Source organism: Hypanus sabinus, chromosome 16, assembly GCF_030144855.1.
Source record: "Hypanus sabinus isolate sHypSab1 chromosome 16, sHypSab1.hap1, whole genome shotgun sequence".
Lineage (NCBI taxonomy): Eukaryota > Metazoa > Chordata > Chondrichthyes > Myliobatiformes > Dasyatidae > Hypanus > Hypanus sabinus.
The window spans coordinates 53,018,914-53,035,143 of record NC_082721.1 but is presented as its reverse complement, the minus strand read 5'-3'; the positions used below and the strand labels follow the sequence as shown (position 1 = coordinate 53,035,143).

General features: G+C 45.1%; 1 protein-coding gene across 1 annotated transcript in view; it reads right to left on the bottom strand.

Annotated features, from left to right (window-relative positions):
- Positions 1-9,726: 9,726 nt before the first annotated feature.
- The window catches only part of tax1bp3 (Tax1 (human T-cell leukemia virus type I) binding protein 3), a 68,228-nt gene continuing 61,724 nt past the window's right edge, over positions 9,727-16,230 (bottom strand). The window contains exon 4 of the mRNA XM_059991815.1: positions 9,727-11,200. Coding sequence (XP_059847798.1) covers positions 11,066-11,200 — 135 coding nt within the window. The 3' untranslated portion in view covers positions 9,727-11,065. The remainder of the gene's footprint in view (positions 11,201-16,230) is intronic.

The following is a 16,230-nucleotide window of genomic DNA, read 5'->3' as shown; positions in this document are numbered from 1 at the left end:
GAGGCCATAATAAATGAAATACTTCTCCCTTAACACTTTTGCCACCGTAGACCCCCTCTTGTCCTTGGTTGGGAAAGCCTGCGCATATCTGGTGTAGTGATCGGGATGACTAAGACATTTGCCATGTTGCTGGCATCTGGCTCGATTGCCAGGAATTTCATACACACCAGGTCCAGGTCCACTCTGCAAGTGGGACAAGGGAGCTGCCCTCATAAGCAGCGTCTTCCTCCATATGCATTGAATGCACTTCTTGCAGTATTCTTTGATCTCTGTCTTCATTTGGGGCCCATAGAACCAGTCTCTGAGCAATCCATAGGTCTTGTCACCCCCCAAATGGCTGGAATGATAATGAAGTGACTTCAACACAATCCTCCGATACTTCTCAGGTAGAACCAGCTGTTGATGTGATCCGGTATAGGATCTGGTTCCTCAACTCCAACATGGGCCACTCCCTCAGTAATGGAGGCACCCCAGTGTGTTTTGTCTTCTCTGCCTGAGCTATATCTCCCTTTTCGACCACTGATCAAATGGTACCAATATCCAGGTCATCTCGCAGAGCAGCTACCACTTGCCCCCAGAACTCAATTACAGTAACTGGTTTGCCTTCAGAGCAGTCCGGTTACAGTAAACTTGTGGAAGGGTGTCATCAGAAGCTCCAATTGATCTACGGCTTGATCCTGTCCTTACTTTCTGTCCACCTTCACCGTGATGGCAAACTGACACATGACTTTCACCCTGGAGCCGAAATGCTCTCCCACTCCTCGTCCCTGTCCAGTCCCTCATGCACCCGTTGAGACAAAGCATCAGCATCTATGTTCCTGCTTCCTGGCCAGTACTTCAGGGTGAAATCATAGGCAGACAACATCGCCAACCACCAACGGCTTGTGGCATCCAGTTTGCCAAGGTTAGGATATGGGTTAGGGGATTGTTATCCATCCTCACCTCAAAATTGGCACCATAGAGGTAGACACTCAGCTTATCCACCACTGCCCATTTCAACACCAGAAACTCCAACTTGTACATGGGATAGTTTTTCTCAGAGGGTGACAGACTCCAGCTGACAAACAGGTCTCAACCCAGTGCTCTGATCCTGATACAGGACACCCCCTGAGCCCTCTCTGCTGGCATCCAAATGCAGTACATACAACAATCAGGGGTCTGCGAAAGCCAGCACAGGAACCTGGGTCATCAGCTCCTTCAGTGACAGAAAGATCTCTTCACATTTCTCATCCCACCTTGGTCCAAAAGGCTCTGAAGGGCTAATATACTATTTACCTTCCTCCATTTCTTCACCAAGTGAGGGTAACCACATAGAAGCTGATTCAACTGGTGACTCACTTTCGCATAGGCCCTCATGAACCTCCAATAGTAACCAAAGAACCTGAGGAACAAGCACAAAGCACTCACAGTCCGGGGCCTTGGTCAGGTGGTCACCGCCGCTTAGACGCATATGTGCCTACTCCACCCCCTGAGACTATGTGCCCAACATAGTTGACAGATGTCTTACAGAACTAGCACTTTTCCAGGGTACGTTTTAACCTTCAGCTTTCAGCTGGCCCAGCACCTTCAGTAGCCTTGCTTCACGCTCTTCCAAAGTGGACCAAACACTATGAGGTCATCCAGATATATCAATACCTCAAGCATGTTCATTGTCACCACTGTTTTCTCCATGACCCGCTGGAAGGTTGCAGGGGCTCCCAATATGCCCTGGTGCATCCTTTCGAATTGGAAGAATTCCAGTGGACATATAAATGCCCATCTTCTCTTTGTCAGCCTCACTCATGGGAATCTGGTAATATCCACTCCTCAAGTCCAGTACACTGAACCACTTAGCTCCACTCAGACCGGCCAATGTGACCTTATACTGGACGGGGATGGTACACCTGTTCAGAGTCCTATAGTACACACACATCCGTACCTTCCCATTTTTTTCTGGACACTACTATTGGGGACGCGTAGGGGCTTTGGGACTCGGTGATGATCCCAGCTTCCTTCAACTTACACAAGTGCTATCAAGTGTCTTCCATCTCTGCAGGGGCTAGTCACTGTGACCTTTCTCTGAACAGGGTGTCCTCAGTCACCCAGATAATATGACAATTGCTCTTAGAACAACCCACGTCAAACTCATCAGTGAAAAACACACCTTCCAGCTTCGACATCTACTCTACTGACCTCCCCTTTCAACCCGCAGGTACCGGGAGGTCCCTGAAGTTGAATGACTCAGTTGTCAACTTGTTCCCCTTTACAGAGGATTTCTCCCCAGCTTGTCTCACCAGGGTGCTCGACATTACCGTCACCGGGAATAGATGCACCAGGGCATATCCCGCTTTGCAGTACCCCAGAAGGAAATCCCGACTTCTCCACATGGTCTTTGGAAGTGTCCACTAACAGCGCTTTGTCCTCAGGCATTCCAGGAAATTTTGGTGTCTCCATCACTCCTGTGTTGTAATGCTATCGGCTTTGACTGGGTGAACCACCCCATCACTCGACTAAGTTCAGTATCCGGCCCAATGCAGCCATGCACTTTCTCAAAAGCACTCCAAAACATCAGGTGCACAGACAATGTTCCCAGAAAGCTATCCGCAACTTTCTCCTTGCAGGCCCCCATGAGCCTCCTCAGAAGAGAGGTGTTGGTCCCCACCCAAATTGAAACGCTGCCCTTCTCAACGGGATCAAGGACCTCCGACACTCCTACATCGGCCTCCAAAAACTCCAGCTTACTGACAAATAACCATCGTATGGATAATCACCAGTGTTAAGACCTCAGATCCCCAGAGCACTGAATGGTCTAAATAGTAAATGTGTCAGATACCAGTTGTAAAACGAACGGTACAAGAATTTAACCTGCGTCTCGGTGGCTTTAGCATAAATGCCCTCTATCCGTAGCGATAACCTTGGAGCTTTGCCCCACTAAGCCTTCAGAAACAGGGTCTTTTGCTTTCAGGAGTTCTTTGGTATATTGCTGCGAACGTGTTCCCTCGGAGACACCAGACTGTTCCCTCACTGGGTCTCCTCTAAGCTTCTGGACGACTCTCTCTGTTTAGGTATCCAGGCTCACTCTCCAAGGGGCTTCCCGCCACTCATACTCCCACCTGAAGTATCCCTCTTCACCACAGATATAACAGACAACCCTGGCCCCCGGCTGCCCTCTGCATAATCCGTCCCCTTAGGGGTCCGCCCCTCTATCTGTCCCATCATACATGGTGGGGGAGGCACACCAGCTGTTAACAACCGGGACATCTCAGTTCTCAACTCTGTCACAGTCTTCTTTATCATCCCCAGGTTGGGCTAGTTGTGGTCACTTCACCACAAGGGGCTACTACTGAGGACTGTACCCTGCTGATGGAGCCCCCCCCCCCCCCACACATCCAATGCATCCTCTTTCTCCTGTCTCTCTCTGATCAGCTCAACAAAAGAGTGAGGGGGAGCATCTTACAAGACAGTCGGAGACCACAAGCCATCAAGTCCTGGGACTGGGCACCCTTTACAATCTGGTCCATTCTTAACTGATCCACTCAGCCACCTGAATGATCTCTCTGCACCGCAAGCAGTTTAGCTGCTGCTCCAGCTGAGAAATGCAGGCAGAAAACTTCTCCCCCTGCTCCTGCTGTGTGTTCTGAAACCCCATCATGAGCTCCATTGGGCTCACTGTTGTGCCAAATGCATCTTCCAATGCCCCCACATAATCGGCAGTATTAGGTAGGGGGCACCGGGTTTTCATAGCTCTCACACATCAATGGCCCACCCTCTCAAACTCTCAACCAATCGCTGTCGCTTTACATCATCAGAGCACTGCCACTCATCTAGCAACTGAAAGGTCTGCTCCGCCCACATCTCATACTCCTCTTCCCCCTCAGGGTGGGTGTTATTCCAGAGAACATTCTCAGCTTCTGGCGGGTACCCTCTGCCTGTGCACTGGGCCACTTATTCATCAGAAAGATAAAGGCTGATGCCAACTCAGAACTCTCACTCTTCACTGGGGGTCAGGGACTAATTATATCAAATTTGACCACTCTTTCCCCTCGCTCCTCAGAAATGAAAGAACCCCATCTTTGAAGTCTCCACCCCCAGCTACAGAAGTTTGACTTGTGACTTGGCCCATTCTACACTCTCCCCCTCCCTGACAGTATGGACAGGCCATGGCCCCGCCTCCCCGGGCACCGATAGTAGTGGGCAGTTCCACTAACGTTACGTCAGTGCTAGTCTGCTGTAAAACGAGGTTTGTGCTCGCCATTTTATCAAATCTCCTACCTGCAATTGTAATTTTGCCAACAACTTTAACAGTACGTAAAAGGTGAATTAACAACTTACGTGAAGTACGAATATCTACCCTACTCAACATGCATGCATTGGTTACTGGTATCCCCATGGAGGTACACCACCGCTCCACCCCAGCAGCATCCTAACCAGCACAGACTTAAACACACAACCCACTGGTTCAAAGCTCAGGTCAACACACAGCGTTCAACAAAATCAATCCCGGACGAGCCCCCACAATTGTAACCCCCCCCCCCCAGGTTCAGTGAGCTACATTAGTTTAGGGGAAAGACAGTCACCACCCTCACCAAACTGATGAAATCTCATTTTGTGGATGCTGCGTGATGTGTTCCCGTTACAACTCCGTACCAGGGAAGATCAGACAGGACACCATTCGCAATCAAGCAATTGAGCTTTATAATTCTTAAATTGACTATAAGGTTAGTACAGAAAACAAAAAGGAAAAGGGCCCACTGTAATGAAATAATCTATTGTGCACGTTGGAGCTCAGTTTGCTGTCCCATCAATTTCCTCCAAGCGTTGTCGACTCCTGGACCCTCACTCCAAGTCCACTTCATCCTGCAGTCTACCAACTCCCTCCTCGCATGTCTTCTCTCTTTATCTCTCCCCGACAAAAGACTGCGAATACTTCCTCTCAGACACACACAAGAAGCAACACACCTCTCATTGAATGGCGCACATTCCAAAGCCCCTGTTATCTCTAGTCATAACCCAAACACTGCTGCTACAGAGAAACCATTACATTAGCTGTGAAACCTTACAGAGCATTACATGTGGAAGACATCAAGATGGGGCGTAATAGACAGTGAGGAAGACTATCAAATCTTGCAGTAGGATCTGGATCAGCTGAAAAAACAAGCTGAAAATGGCAAATGGAATTTAGTGCAGACAAGTGAGGTGTTGCACTTTGGAAGGACCAACACGTTGGTAGGGCACTGAGGAGTGTGTGGTAGAACAAAGGGATCTAGGAATACAGGTCCATAATTCATTGAAAGTGATGTCACAGGTAGAAAGGGTCATAAAGAAAGCATTTGGAACATTAGCCTTCACAGATCAAAGAATTGTGTACAGGAGATGGGATGGTATGTTTAAGTTGTATAAGATGTTGATGAGGCCTAATTTGGAGTTTTGGTCACATACCTACAGGAAATATGTAAATAAGATTGAAAGAGTACAGACAAAATTTACAAGGTTGTTTCCAGGACTGAAGGACCAGAGTTTCAAGGAAATCATTGAATAGGTTAGAACGGTATTCCATTGTACATAGAAGATTGAGAGGAGGTTTGGTAGAGATATATATAAAATTGAGGGGTGTAGACAGGGTAAATACAAGCAGGCTTTTTCCACTGAGGGTGAGTGAGACTACAACTAGAGGTCATGTGTTAAGGGTAAAAGCTGGAATGTTTAAGGGAAACAAGGTTCAGCATGAACCGATACGCCTAAGGGCCTGTTTCTGTGCTGTAGTTTACCGTGACTCTAAGTGGAGTAAACAGATTTAAGGTAAGGGAGAAGCAAATTAAAGGGGATCTAAGGGGGAACCATCTTCACTCAGAGTAGAAAGTACCTGGAGTGAGCTGTCTTGAGTGTTTGAGGCTGGGTCACTGAAAGCATTTAATGAGTCCAGATGAGTTAGAGAAGACTATAGACCAAGTGCTGGGAGATGTGATTAATATAGAAAGGTGTTCAATGGTAGGCTTCAATGATTCTGCATATAAGGTGGACTTTACGTACAACTAGTCACTCTGTTGTACAACAGGTTAGTTCTAATCTGGGCACATCTATTCATAACTGAACAAGGTGCTTGCATCAGTTTCTCTCTGCACCAACTCCTTGCAACAATACAATTATACTTATAATTGCAAGAAAAAGTTCGTCAACCCTCTGCAATTTCCTGGTTTTCTGCATTAATTACTTATAATGTGGTCTGATCTTCATCCAAGTCACAATAATAGACAGACACAATTTGCCTACACTAATAATACACAAACAATTGTACTCTTACAGAGAATTGGATGTTTCAGGTGTAGGATTGGCTGCTGAGTCTGTCCTTTGTTTCAAAAGGACAGAGAGGGAGGTAAAAGAGGTGGAGACGTGGCATTGCTAATCAGGGATAATGTCACGGCTGCAGAAAAGGAGAAAGTCATGGAGGGATTATCTACTGAGTCAGTGTAAGTAGAAGTCAGAAAGAGAAGGGGGCAATAACTCTACTTTTTTTTTACATATACACCCTTCCCCACAGTAAAGGGCACATCAAGGAGCAGATGGGGGGCAGATTCTGAAAGTGCAATAATAATAGGGTTGTTGTGATTTGAGATTTTAATCTTTCCTATTGGAAACTGGCAAGGGGTTTGGATGGGGTGATGTTTGTGAGGTGTGTTCAGGAAGGTTTCCTGATGCAATATGTAGATAAGCCAACTAGAAGAGAAGCTGTACTTGATCTGGTATTGGGAAATGAACCTGGGCAGGTTTTAGACAATAGAAAATAGGTGCAGAAGTAGACCATTCGGCCCCTCGAGTCTGCACCACCATCCTGAGATCGTGGCTGATCATTCAATATCAATACCCAGTCCCTGCCTTGTCCCCATATCCCTTGATTCCCCTATCCATCAGATATCTATCTAGCTCCTTCTTGAAAGCATCCAGAGAATTGGCCTCCACCATCTTCCGAGGCAGTGCATTCCACACCTCCACAACTCTCTGGGAGAAGAAGTTTTTCCTCAACTCTGTTTTAAATAACTGACCTCTTATTCTCAATCCATGCCCTCTGGTACTGGACTCTCCCAACATCTGGAACATATTTCCTGCCTCAATCCTATCAAATCCTTTAATTATCTTAAACGTTTCAATCAGATCCCCTCTCAATCTCCTCAATTCCAGTGTGTACAAGCCCAATCTCTCCAATCTCTCTGCGTAAGACAGCCCTGCCATCCCAGGAATCAACCTAGTGAATCTACGCTGCACTTCCTCAACTGCCAGAATGACCTTCCTTAAACCTGGAGACCAAAACTGTACACAATATTCCAGGTGTGGTCTCACCAGGGCCCTGTACAAATGCAAAAGGACATCCTTGCTCTTGTACTCAATTCCCCTTGTAATAAAGGCCAACATTCCATTTGCCCTCTTCACTGCCTGTTGCACTTGCTCATTCACCTCCATTGACTGATGAACTAGGACTCCTAGGTCTCTTTGCATTTTTCCCTTACCTAACTCTACACCGTTCAGACAATACTCTGCCCTCTTGTTCCTGCTTCCAAAGTGGATAACTTCACATTTATTCACATTGAATGACATCTGCCAAGTATCTGCCCACTCACCCAGCCTATCCAAGTCTCCCTGTATTCTCCTAACGTCCTCTTCGCATGTCACACTGACACCCAGTTTAGTATCATCAGCAAACTTGCTGATATAGTTTTCAATGCCCTCATCTAAATCGTTGACATAAATCGTAAAGAGCTGTGGTCCCAATACAGAGCGCTGTGGTACCCCACTAGTCACCTCTAGCCAGTCCGAGAAACACCCATTCACTGCTACCCTTTGCTTTCTATCTGCCAACCAGTTTTCTATCCATGTTGAAACCCTGCCCCCAATGCCATGAGCTCTGATTTTACTCACCAATCTCCTATGTGGCACCTTATCGAATGCCTTCTGAAAATCTGGGTACACTACATCCACTGGCTTACCCTCATCTAACATCCTTGTTACACCCTCAAAAAACTCCAACAGATTAGTCAAGCATGATTTGCCCTTGGTAAATCCATGCTGGCTCGGCCTAATCCTATTACTGCCATCAAGATGTGCCACTATTTCGTCCTTAATAATGGACTCAAGCATCTTCCCCACGACTGACGTTAGGCTAACAGGGCGATAGTTCTCCGTTATCTCCTTCCCTCCCTTCTTGAAAAGTGGGATAACATTAGCCGCTCTCCAATCTTCAGGAACTGATCCTGAATCTAAGGAACATTGGAAAATGATTACCAATGCATCCGCAATTTCCTGAGCCACCTCTTTTAGAACCCTCGGATGCAGACCATCTGGACCCGGGAATTTATTAGCCTTCAGTCCTATCAGTCTACTCATCACAGTTTCTTTCCTAATGTCAATCTGTTTCAATTCCTCTGATATCTTATGACCCTGGCCCATCCATACATCTGGGAGATTGCTTGTGTCCTCCCTGGTGAAGACAGATCTAAAGTACGCATTAAATTCGGTTGCCATTTCCCTGTTTCCCATAACAATTTCTCCCAATTCATTCTTCAAGGGGCCAACATTGTTCTTAACTATCTTCTTTCTCTTCACATAGCTAAAAAGGCTTTTGCTATCCCCTTTTATATTCCTGGCTAGACTGAGCTCATACCTGATTTTTTCTCTCTGTATTGCTTTTTTAGTTAAGATCTGCCGTTCCTCAAAACTTTCCCAATCATCTGTATTCCCACTCATCTTAGCCCTGTCATACTTCCTTTTCTTTAATGCTATACAATCTCTGACTTCCTTTGTCAACCACTGTGGCCCCTTCCCCCTCTTTGAATCCTTCCTTCTCATTGGAATGAACTGCTTTTGCATCTTTTGTATTATCCCCAAGAATATCTACCACTGCTGATCCACTGTCTTTCCTGCCAGGGCATCCGCCCATTTAACTTTGGCCAGCTCTTCCCTCATGGCTCCGTAGTCTCCTTTATTTAATTGCAACACTGACACCTCTGATCTGCCCTTACCCCTCTCAAATTGTAGATAAAAACTTATCATGTTATGATCAGGTGTCAGATTTCTCGGTGGGAGAGCATTTTGGAGGTAGTGGGGATGACTTACAGCAGACTCAAAGACTTGGGTATATAGACATTAACAAAGAGGATGTGCTAGAGGCTTTGAAAAGCATTTAGATAAGTCACCAGAACCAGATGATATACCCCAGGCTACTATGGGAAGCAAGGGAGGAGATTGTTGAGCCTCTGGCAATGATCTTTGGGAGGGTATCTTTGAGATAGGGAGGGGGAAAGTGCCAGAGGATTAGAGGGTTGCAAATGTTGTTTCTTTGTTCAAGAAAGGGAGTAGAGATAACCTAGGAAATTATAGACCAATGAGTCTTACTTCAGTGGTGGGCAAGTTGTTGGAGAAGATCCTGAGAGGCGGGATTTATGAGCATTTGGAGAGACAATCTGATTAGGGATAGTCAGCTTTGTCAAGGGCTGGTCGTGCCTTACAAGTGCGATTGAATTCTTTGTGGATGTAAAATACTCTGATGAAGATAAGAGCAGTGGATGTAGTGTATATGAATTTCAGGATAAGGTTCCCCATGAAAGGCTCATTCAGAAAGTAAGGAGGCATGGGATCCAAGGAGACCTTGCTTTGTGGATCCAGAATTGACTTGCCCACTGAAGGCTGCACAGTTACAGGATCATCACAACCACACAACAAAGTGCTTTAGGCATAAAATAAACTTCAGTACAGTGATCAACTTCAGAAAGTGTTTTTTTTATTTATTGAAAGCAATTTAATTACAGTAATTGTGTAATATACAATTTCATTTTTTCCAGATCATCCACCAGTGGATGCATACAGTGATTGTTTATATGTAATACAAGACTAAAGTGAGACAGGATTTAAATCAAGTAATGCAGAAAGCCTGCAAAATATGTAGTGTAACCACTTGCTGACTAAAAAATGGAAGATTCTAACTCCACGGGTACAGGTTTAGGGTGGAAGGAGTATAGTCTCAGTCTGAAGGAGCCATGATACCACATGTATATTACCCCATTGAAGGAAGGCTACAGTGAAATCAAAAGGATCATGCAAATGCAGCAGCCACTTTGGTTTCTGACTAACAATCAGAGAATGAATCAGAAGGCACTTTAAGGAGGCCCTGAATAGTTAACAAATTGTGTCATAGATAAAAGTAGCTCAGTATTATTCTAAATATAATGTGGTACATGTCCTTTCGAGGATACATGTTATCTCAGTCAGAAGTTGTAGATACGTGTGAAGGCACAGGGTTTAGTTTAAAATACCATAAAAATATTCCTTAAAAAAATTAAAATTTAAGGTTGCTCTGGTGGATCAAGAACTTCAGGAAACCTGCCCAGGTTCAATATTTAAGGATGCAGATGTTTGCATTAAGTTGTTGTTTTAAATGAAGCACATCAACCAGAGCATCATGCTTGCCGTTATCCAAAGCCAGTCACAGAATTCACACCACTATCATTCACTGTTACTCACTAGTACATATCAAATAAAGCCGTGTAGTATCTGCCCAGTTTAGCATTGTGGAAATTAGACTTGTACTTTCAACTCAACTGTCCTTGTGGGGTGGGGGAGGGTGTGTCAGTAAAATTAAGTATTTCTTAATATATCATTTACAAAGGCTTTTCTCTTTCAGTGCCATGTTTCCCAACAGCTTAGGGGCAGTTCAGCTCGCCCAAGGTTCCCACGAACGGTTTTGGTCAGCAAACCTGTATTTGGTTATAGGATCAAAGCCAATTAAAAAAGATTAAGTGTTCAAATAGTAACAAAGAGGAACTTTAATGCTGGTAACAAGCTTGAGATTCTGAGTCCTTTAAATTTGGTCCCACTAGTAATGTTGCTGAATCAGTTTAATAGTTAAGTATATGAAAAGGTAGGTTTCATGCAATTCTCAGTGAGATCTACAGTTATTTTGGGTGTTACATGGTCTGCCAGTGTTGAGGATTAACAGACCACAGTATGGAGCAAAAATTGAAGTTTTCAGCTACAGGATAATTTTTCAATAAATCATTACATTACATTCCAGTAGGCCACCAACTGCAGTGAGAGCTGCCTACTGCATTGAGTGATGCAAGGCCTGCTGTAGAGATTTACGGGTTACCAGAAGCCGAACTACATCTTCATTTTTCTTTGTGAGACGTTTCCTGGCCTGGTCATGTGTTACCATCGTCATATCCCAACCATTTACCTGCAAAGGAAACAGAGATATTAAAGATAAAAATGGAGCTGCTTCTGAGGATGCAAGCACAAAGGAGTTGCCATTAGGCACCATTTTCTCCTTAGCTCCACCCACTATCATGGTCTTTATTGGGGCTTTGCTGTTGCATGCTTGGTTGGTGGAGGGTGTTGATGCTTTTTTTTAAACATATAGGGAGTATAGGGAGGGTTGTTGCTTTGCTGCTGCCTGTGTGTGGGGCACTATATTTTTAACTAATATCTATTCTTTGGGGCACTCCCCAGTTTTTGTGGATGCCTGTGAAGAACAAGAATGTCAGGCTGTATATTGTATACATTCTCTGATATTAAATGGAACCATTGAACATTTATTCTTCATTATCAGTATAGCATTTGACAGGACTTGGTAACTTAAGGAATGCTTACATGATATTAATCTTGCACATTTCGAAACTTTGTTTACTCATGTGTATAATTTTAAGATATTTTACATGTACAACTAGCTTCATATTCCTTATTTCTCATGAATGTGTGACTTAATCATCATGGGTTTGCTGCATTGAGTACCTATGCTTATTTCTCAGTTTTACTGTTGTTCAATTGTATATGTGAGTGCTGTCCAAAAAACTACCTAGAGCTTTAATGCTATAGCTCAATTCCATGTTTAAGTGAGTAGAGTGTACACACACAACCAAAATATTCCATCTTACTAGAAGATCACACATCTGTGATCTCCCCTGCCTCACACAGGCTTTACACTGATAGATGATTACTAGATGGATGTCAGCCAGCCAGGAGAACAGCAAGAAGAGTTTAAAAGGAGACAGTTTTATAGAGCGGGCGACAGAGTAGAGGGAGACAGAGTAGGAAGGCTTTGCTCAACGGGGCTTCAGCGTAATCGGGTCAAGGCGAGGTAGGTTGCCCAAGTAGAATACAAACAGGAAGTATGTGTGTGAGGCTGGTGTTCTGTGCTCAGTGTCAGATGTGGGATATCCAGAAGACTCCTAGCCTTCCGGACGGCCACATCTGCACCAGGTGCGTGGAGCTGCAGCTCCTTAGGGACCGTGTTAGGGAACTGGAGATGCAGCTCAATGACCTTTGTCTGATCAGGGAGAATGAGGAGGTGATAGAGAGGAGCTATAGGCAGGTAGTCACACCAGGGCCTGGGGAGATAAATAAGTAGGTAACAGTCAGGAGAGGGAAAGGCAGGAGATAGAGGCTAGAGAGCACCCCTGTGGCTGTGCCCCTTGACAATAAGTACTCATTCTTGAGTACTGTTGGGGGGGGGGGACTGCCTACTTGGGGGAAATCTCTGGCACAGAGTCTGGCCCTGTAGCTCAGAAGGGTAGGGAAAGGAAGAGGATGGCAGCAGTGATGGGGGACTCATAGTTAGGGGGTTAGACAGGCCATTCTGTGAATGCAGGAAAGAAGCATGGATGGTAGTTTGCCTCCCAGGTGCCAGGGTCTCCAAGATATCCTGAAGTGGGAAGGAGAACAGCCAGAGGTTGTGGTACATATTGGTACCAACAACATAGGCAGGAAAAGGGAGGAGGTCCTGAAAGCAGACTACAGGGAGTTAGGAAGGAAGTTGAGAAGCAGGACCACAAGGGTAGTATTCTCGGGATTACTAACTGTGTCATGCAACAGTGAGCAGAGGAATAGAGTGAGGTGGAGGATGTCTGCCTGAGGGTTTGGAGCAGGAGTGACCTGTACAAAAAGGACGGGTTGCATTTGAATCCCAGGGGGACCAATATCCTGGCAGGGAGGTTTGCTAAGGCTATTGGGGAAGAGTTTGAACTAGGATTGCTGGGGGGTGGGAACCGAATTGAACAGATGGAGGAAAAGGTAGTTGGCTCACAAATAGAGAAGCTTGGAGACAGTGTGAGAGGGAGGATAAGCAGCTGATCGAGAAGGGACGTGCTCAGACCGATGGCTTGAGATGCATCTATTTTAATGCAATAAGTATTATGAACAAAGCTTAGAGCATGGATCAGTACTTGGAGCTATGATGTTGTGACCATTACAGAGACTTGGATGGCTCAGGGGCAGGAATGGTTACTTCGAGTGCCAGACTTTAGATGTTTCAGAAAGGACAGGAAAGGAGTAAAAAGAGATGGAGGCATTGCACTGTTGATCAGAAATAGTGTTACGGCCGTAGAAAAGGAGGAAGATATGGAAGGATTGTCTACAGAGACAATGTGGGTGGAAGTCAGGAACAGGAAGTGGGTCAATAACTCTTTTGGTCGTTCTTTATAGACTACCCAATAGTAACAAGGAAATCGAGGAGCAGATAGACAGGTTCTGGAAAGGTGTAATAATAACAGGGTTGTCGTGGTGGGAGACTTTAAATCCCAAATATCGATTGGCATGTCCCTAGAGTGAGGGGTTTAGATGGGGTAGAGTTTGTTAGGTGTGTTCAAGAAGGTTTCTTGACACAATACACAGATAAACCCATAACAGGAGAGGCTGTACTTGACCTGGTATTGGGAAACAAACCTGGTCAGGTGTCAGATCTCTCAGTGAGACAGCATTTTGGAGATAGTGATCACAACCCCAAGACGTTCTACAAATATGTCAAGAGCAAGAGAGAGAGAGAAAATAGGACCAATCATGTGTGACAGTGGAAAAGTGTGTATGAAACTGGAGGAGATAGCAGATGTACTTCATGATACTTTGCTTCAGTATTCACTATGGAAAAGGATCTTGGCAATTGTAGGGATGACACAGCGGACTGAAAAGCTTGAGCAGGTAGATATTAAGAAAGAGGATGTGCAGGAGCTTTTGGAAAGCATCAAATTGGATAAGTCACCTGGACTGGACAAGATGTACCCCAGACTATTGTGGGAGGTGAGGGAGGAGATTGCTGAGCCTCTGGCGATGATCTTTGCAATATCAATGGGATGGAACAGGTTCTGTTAGATTGAAGTGTTGCCGATATTGTTCCATTATTCAAGAAACGGAGTAGAGATAGCCCCGGAAATTATAGACCAGTGAGTCTTAATTCAGTGGTTGGTAAGTTGATGGAGAAGATCCTAAGGGGCAGGATTTATGAACATTTGGAGAGGCATAATATGATTAGGAATAGTCAGCATGGCTTTGTGAAAAGGCAGGTCGTGCCTCACGAGCCTGATTGAATTTTTTGAGATGAGACTGAACACATTGATAATGGTAGAGCAGTAGTGTTAATGGATTTCAGCAAGGTATTTGACAAGGTACCCCATGCAAGGCTTATTGAGAAAGAAGGCATGGGATTCAAAGGGACATTGCTTTGTAGATCAAGAACTGGCTTGCCCACATAAGGCAAAGAGTGGTTGTAGACGGGTCATTATCTACATGGAGGTCGGTGACTAGTGGTGCCCCTCAGGGATCTGTTCTGGGACTCCTAATCTTCGTGATTTTTATAAATGACCTGGATGAAGAAGTGGAGGGATGGGTTAGTAAGTTTGATGATGACACAAAGGGTGGAGGTGTTGTGGATAGTGAGGAGGGCTCAGAAGTTACAGCGGGACATTGAAAGAATGCAAACATGGGCTGAGAAGTGGCAGATGGAGTTCAACCCAGGTAAGTGAGAGGTGGTTCATTTTGGTTGGTCAAATATGATGACAGAATATAGTATTAATAGTAAGACTCTTGGCAGTGTGGAGGATCAGAGGGATCTTGGGGTCCGAGTCCATAGGACGCTCAGGTTGCGCAGGTTGACTCTGTGGTTAAGAAAGCATACAGTGCATTGGCCTTCATCAATCATAGGATTGAGCTTAGAAGCCAGGAGGAAATGTTGCAGCTACATAGGACCCTGGTCAGATCCCACTTGGAGTACTGTGCTCAGTTCTGGTCGCCTCACTACATGAGGGATGTGGAAACCATAGAAACGATGCAGAGGAGATTTACAAGGATGCTGCCTGGATTGGGGAGCATGCTTTATGAGAATAGGTTGAGGGAACTCAGCCTTTTTTTTCTTGGAGCAACAGAGGATGAGAGGTGACCTGATAGAGGTATATAAGATGATGAGAGGCATTGATCATGTGGATAGTCAGAGGCTTTTTCCCAGGGCTGAAATGGCTGAATGGCCCAGGGTACATTTTTTATGTGCTTTGAAGTAGGTACAGAGGAGATATCAGGGTTAAGTTTTTTTTTTACACAGTGGTGAGTGTGTGGAATGGGCTGCTGGTGACGGTGGTGGAGGCGGATGCGATAGGGTCTTTTAAGAGACTCCTGGATAGGAATATGGAGCTCAGAGAAATAAAGGGATATGGGTAGCCCTAGGTAATTTCTCAGGTAAGGGCATGTTTGGCACAGCTTTGTGGGCCGAAGGGCCTGTATCGTGCTGTAGGTTTTCTATGTTTCTATGTGAACCAGGTAACTAGAAGAATATGACAGTGGAACAAGAATTAGTTTACTGGAATAGATCAAACTTTATCATAAACATAAGAAATTCTACAAATGCTGGAAATTCAGAGCAACACACACAAAATGCTGGAGGAACTCAGCAGATCAGACAGCATTCTGGAATAATGAGTTGAATATTTGGGCCAAGGTCCTTCACAAGGACTGGAAAGGAAGTGGGAAGATGCCAGAATGAAAGTGAATGAGCAAGTGCAACAGGCAGTGAAGAGGGCAAATGGAATGTTGGCCTTTGTTAGAGGGGAATTGAGTACAAGAGCATTTGTACAGGCCCCTGGTGAGACCACACCTGGAATATTGTGTACAGTTTTGGTCTCCAGGTTTGAGGAAGGACATTCTGGCAATTGAGGAAGTGCAGCGTAGTAGATTCACTAGGTTGATTCCTGGGATGGCAGGGCTGTCTTACGCAGAGAGATTGGAGAGATTGGGCTTGTACACGCTGGAATTGAGGAGATTGAGAGGGGATCTGATTGAAGCGTTTAAGATAATTAAAGGATTTGATAGGATTGAGGCAGGAAATATGTTCCAGATGTTGGGAGAGTCCAGTACCAGAGGGCATGGATTGAGAATAAGAGGTCAGTTATTTCAAACAGAGTTGAGGAAGAACTTCTTCTCCCAGAGAGTTGTGGAGGTGTGGAATGC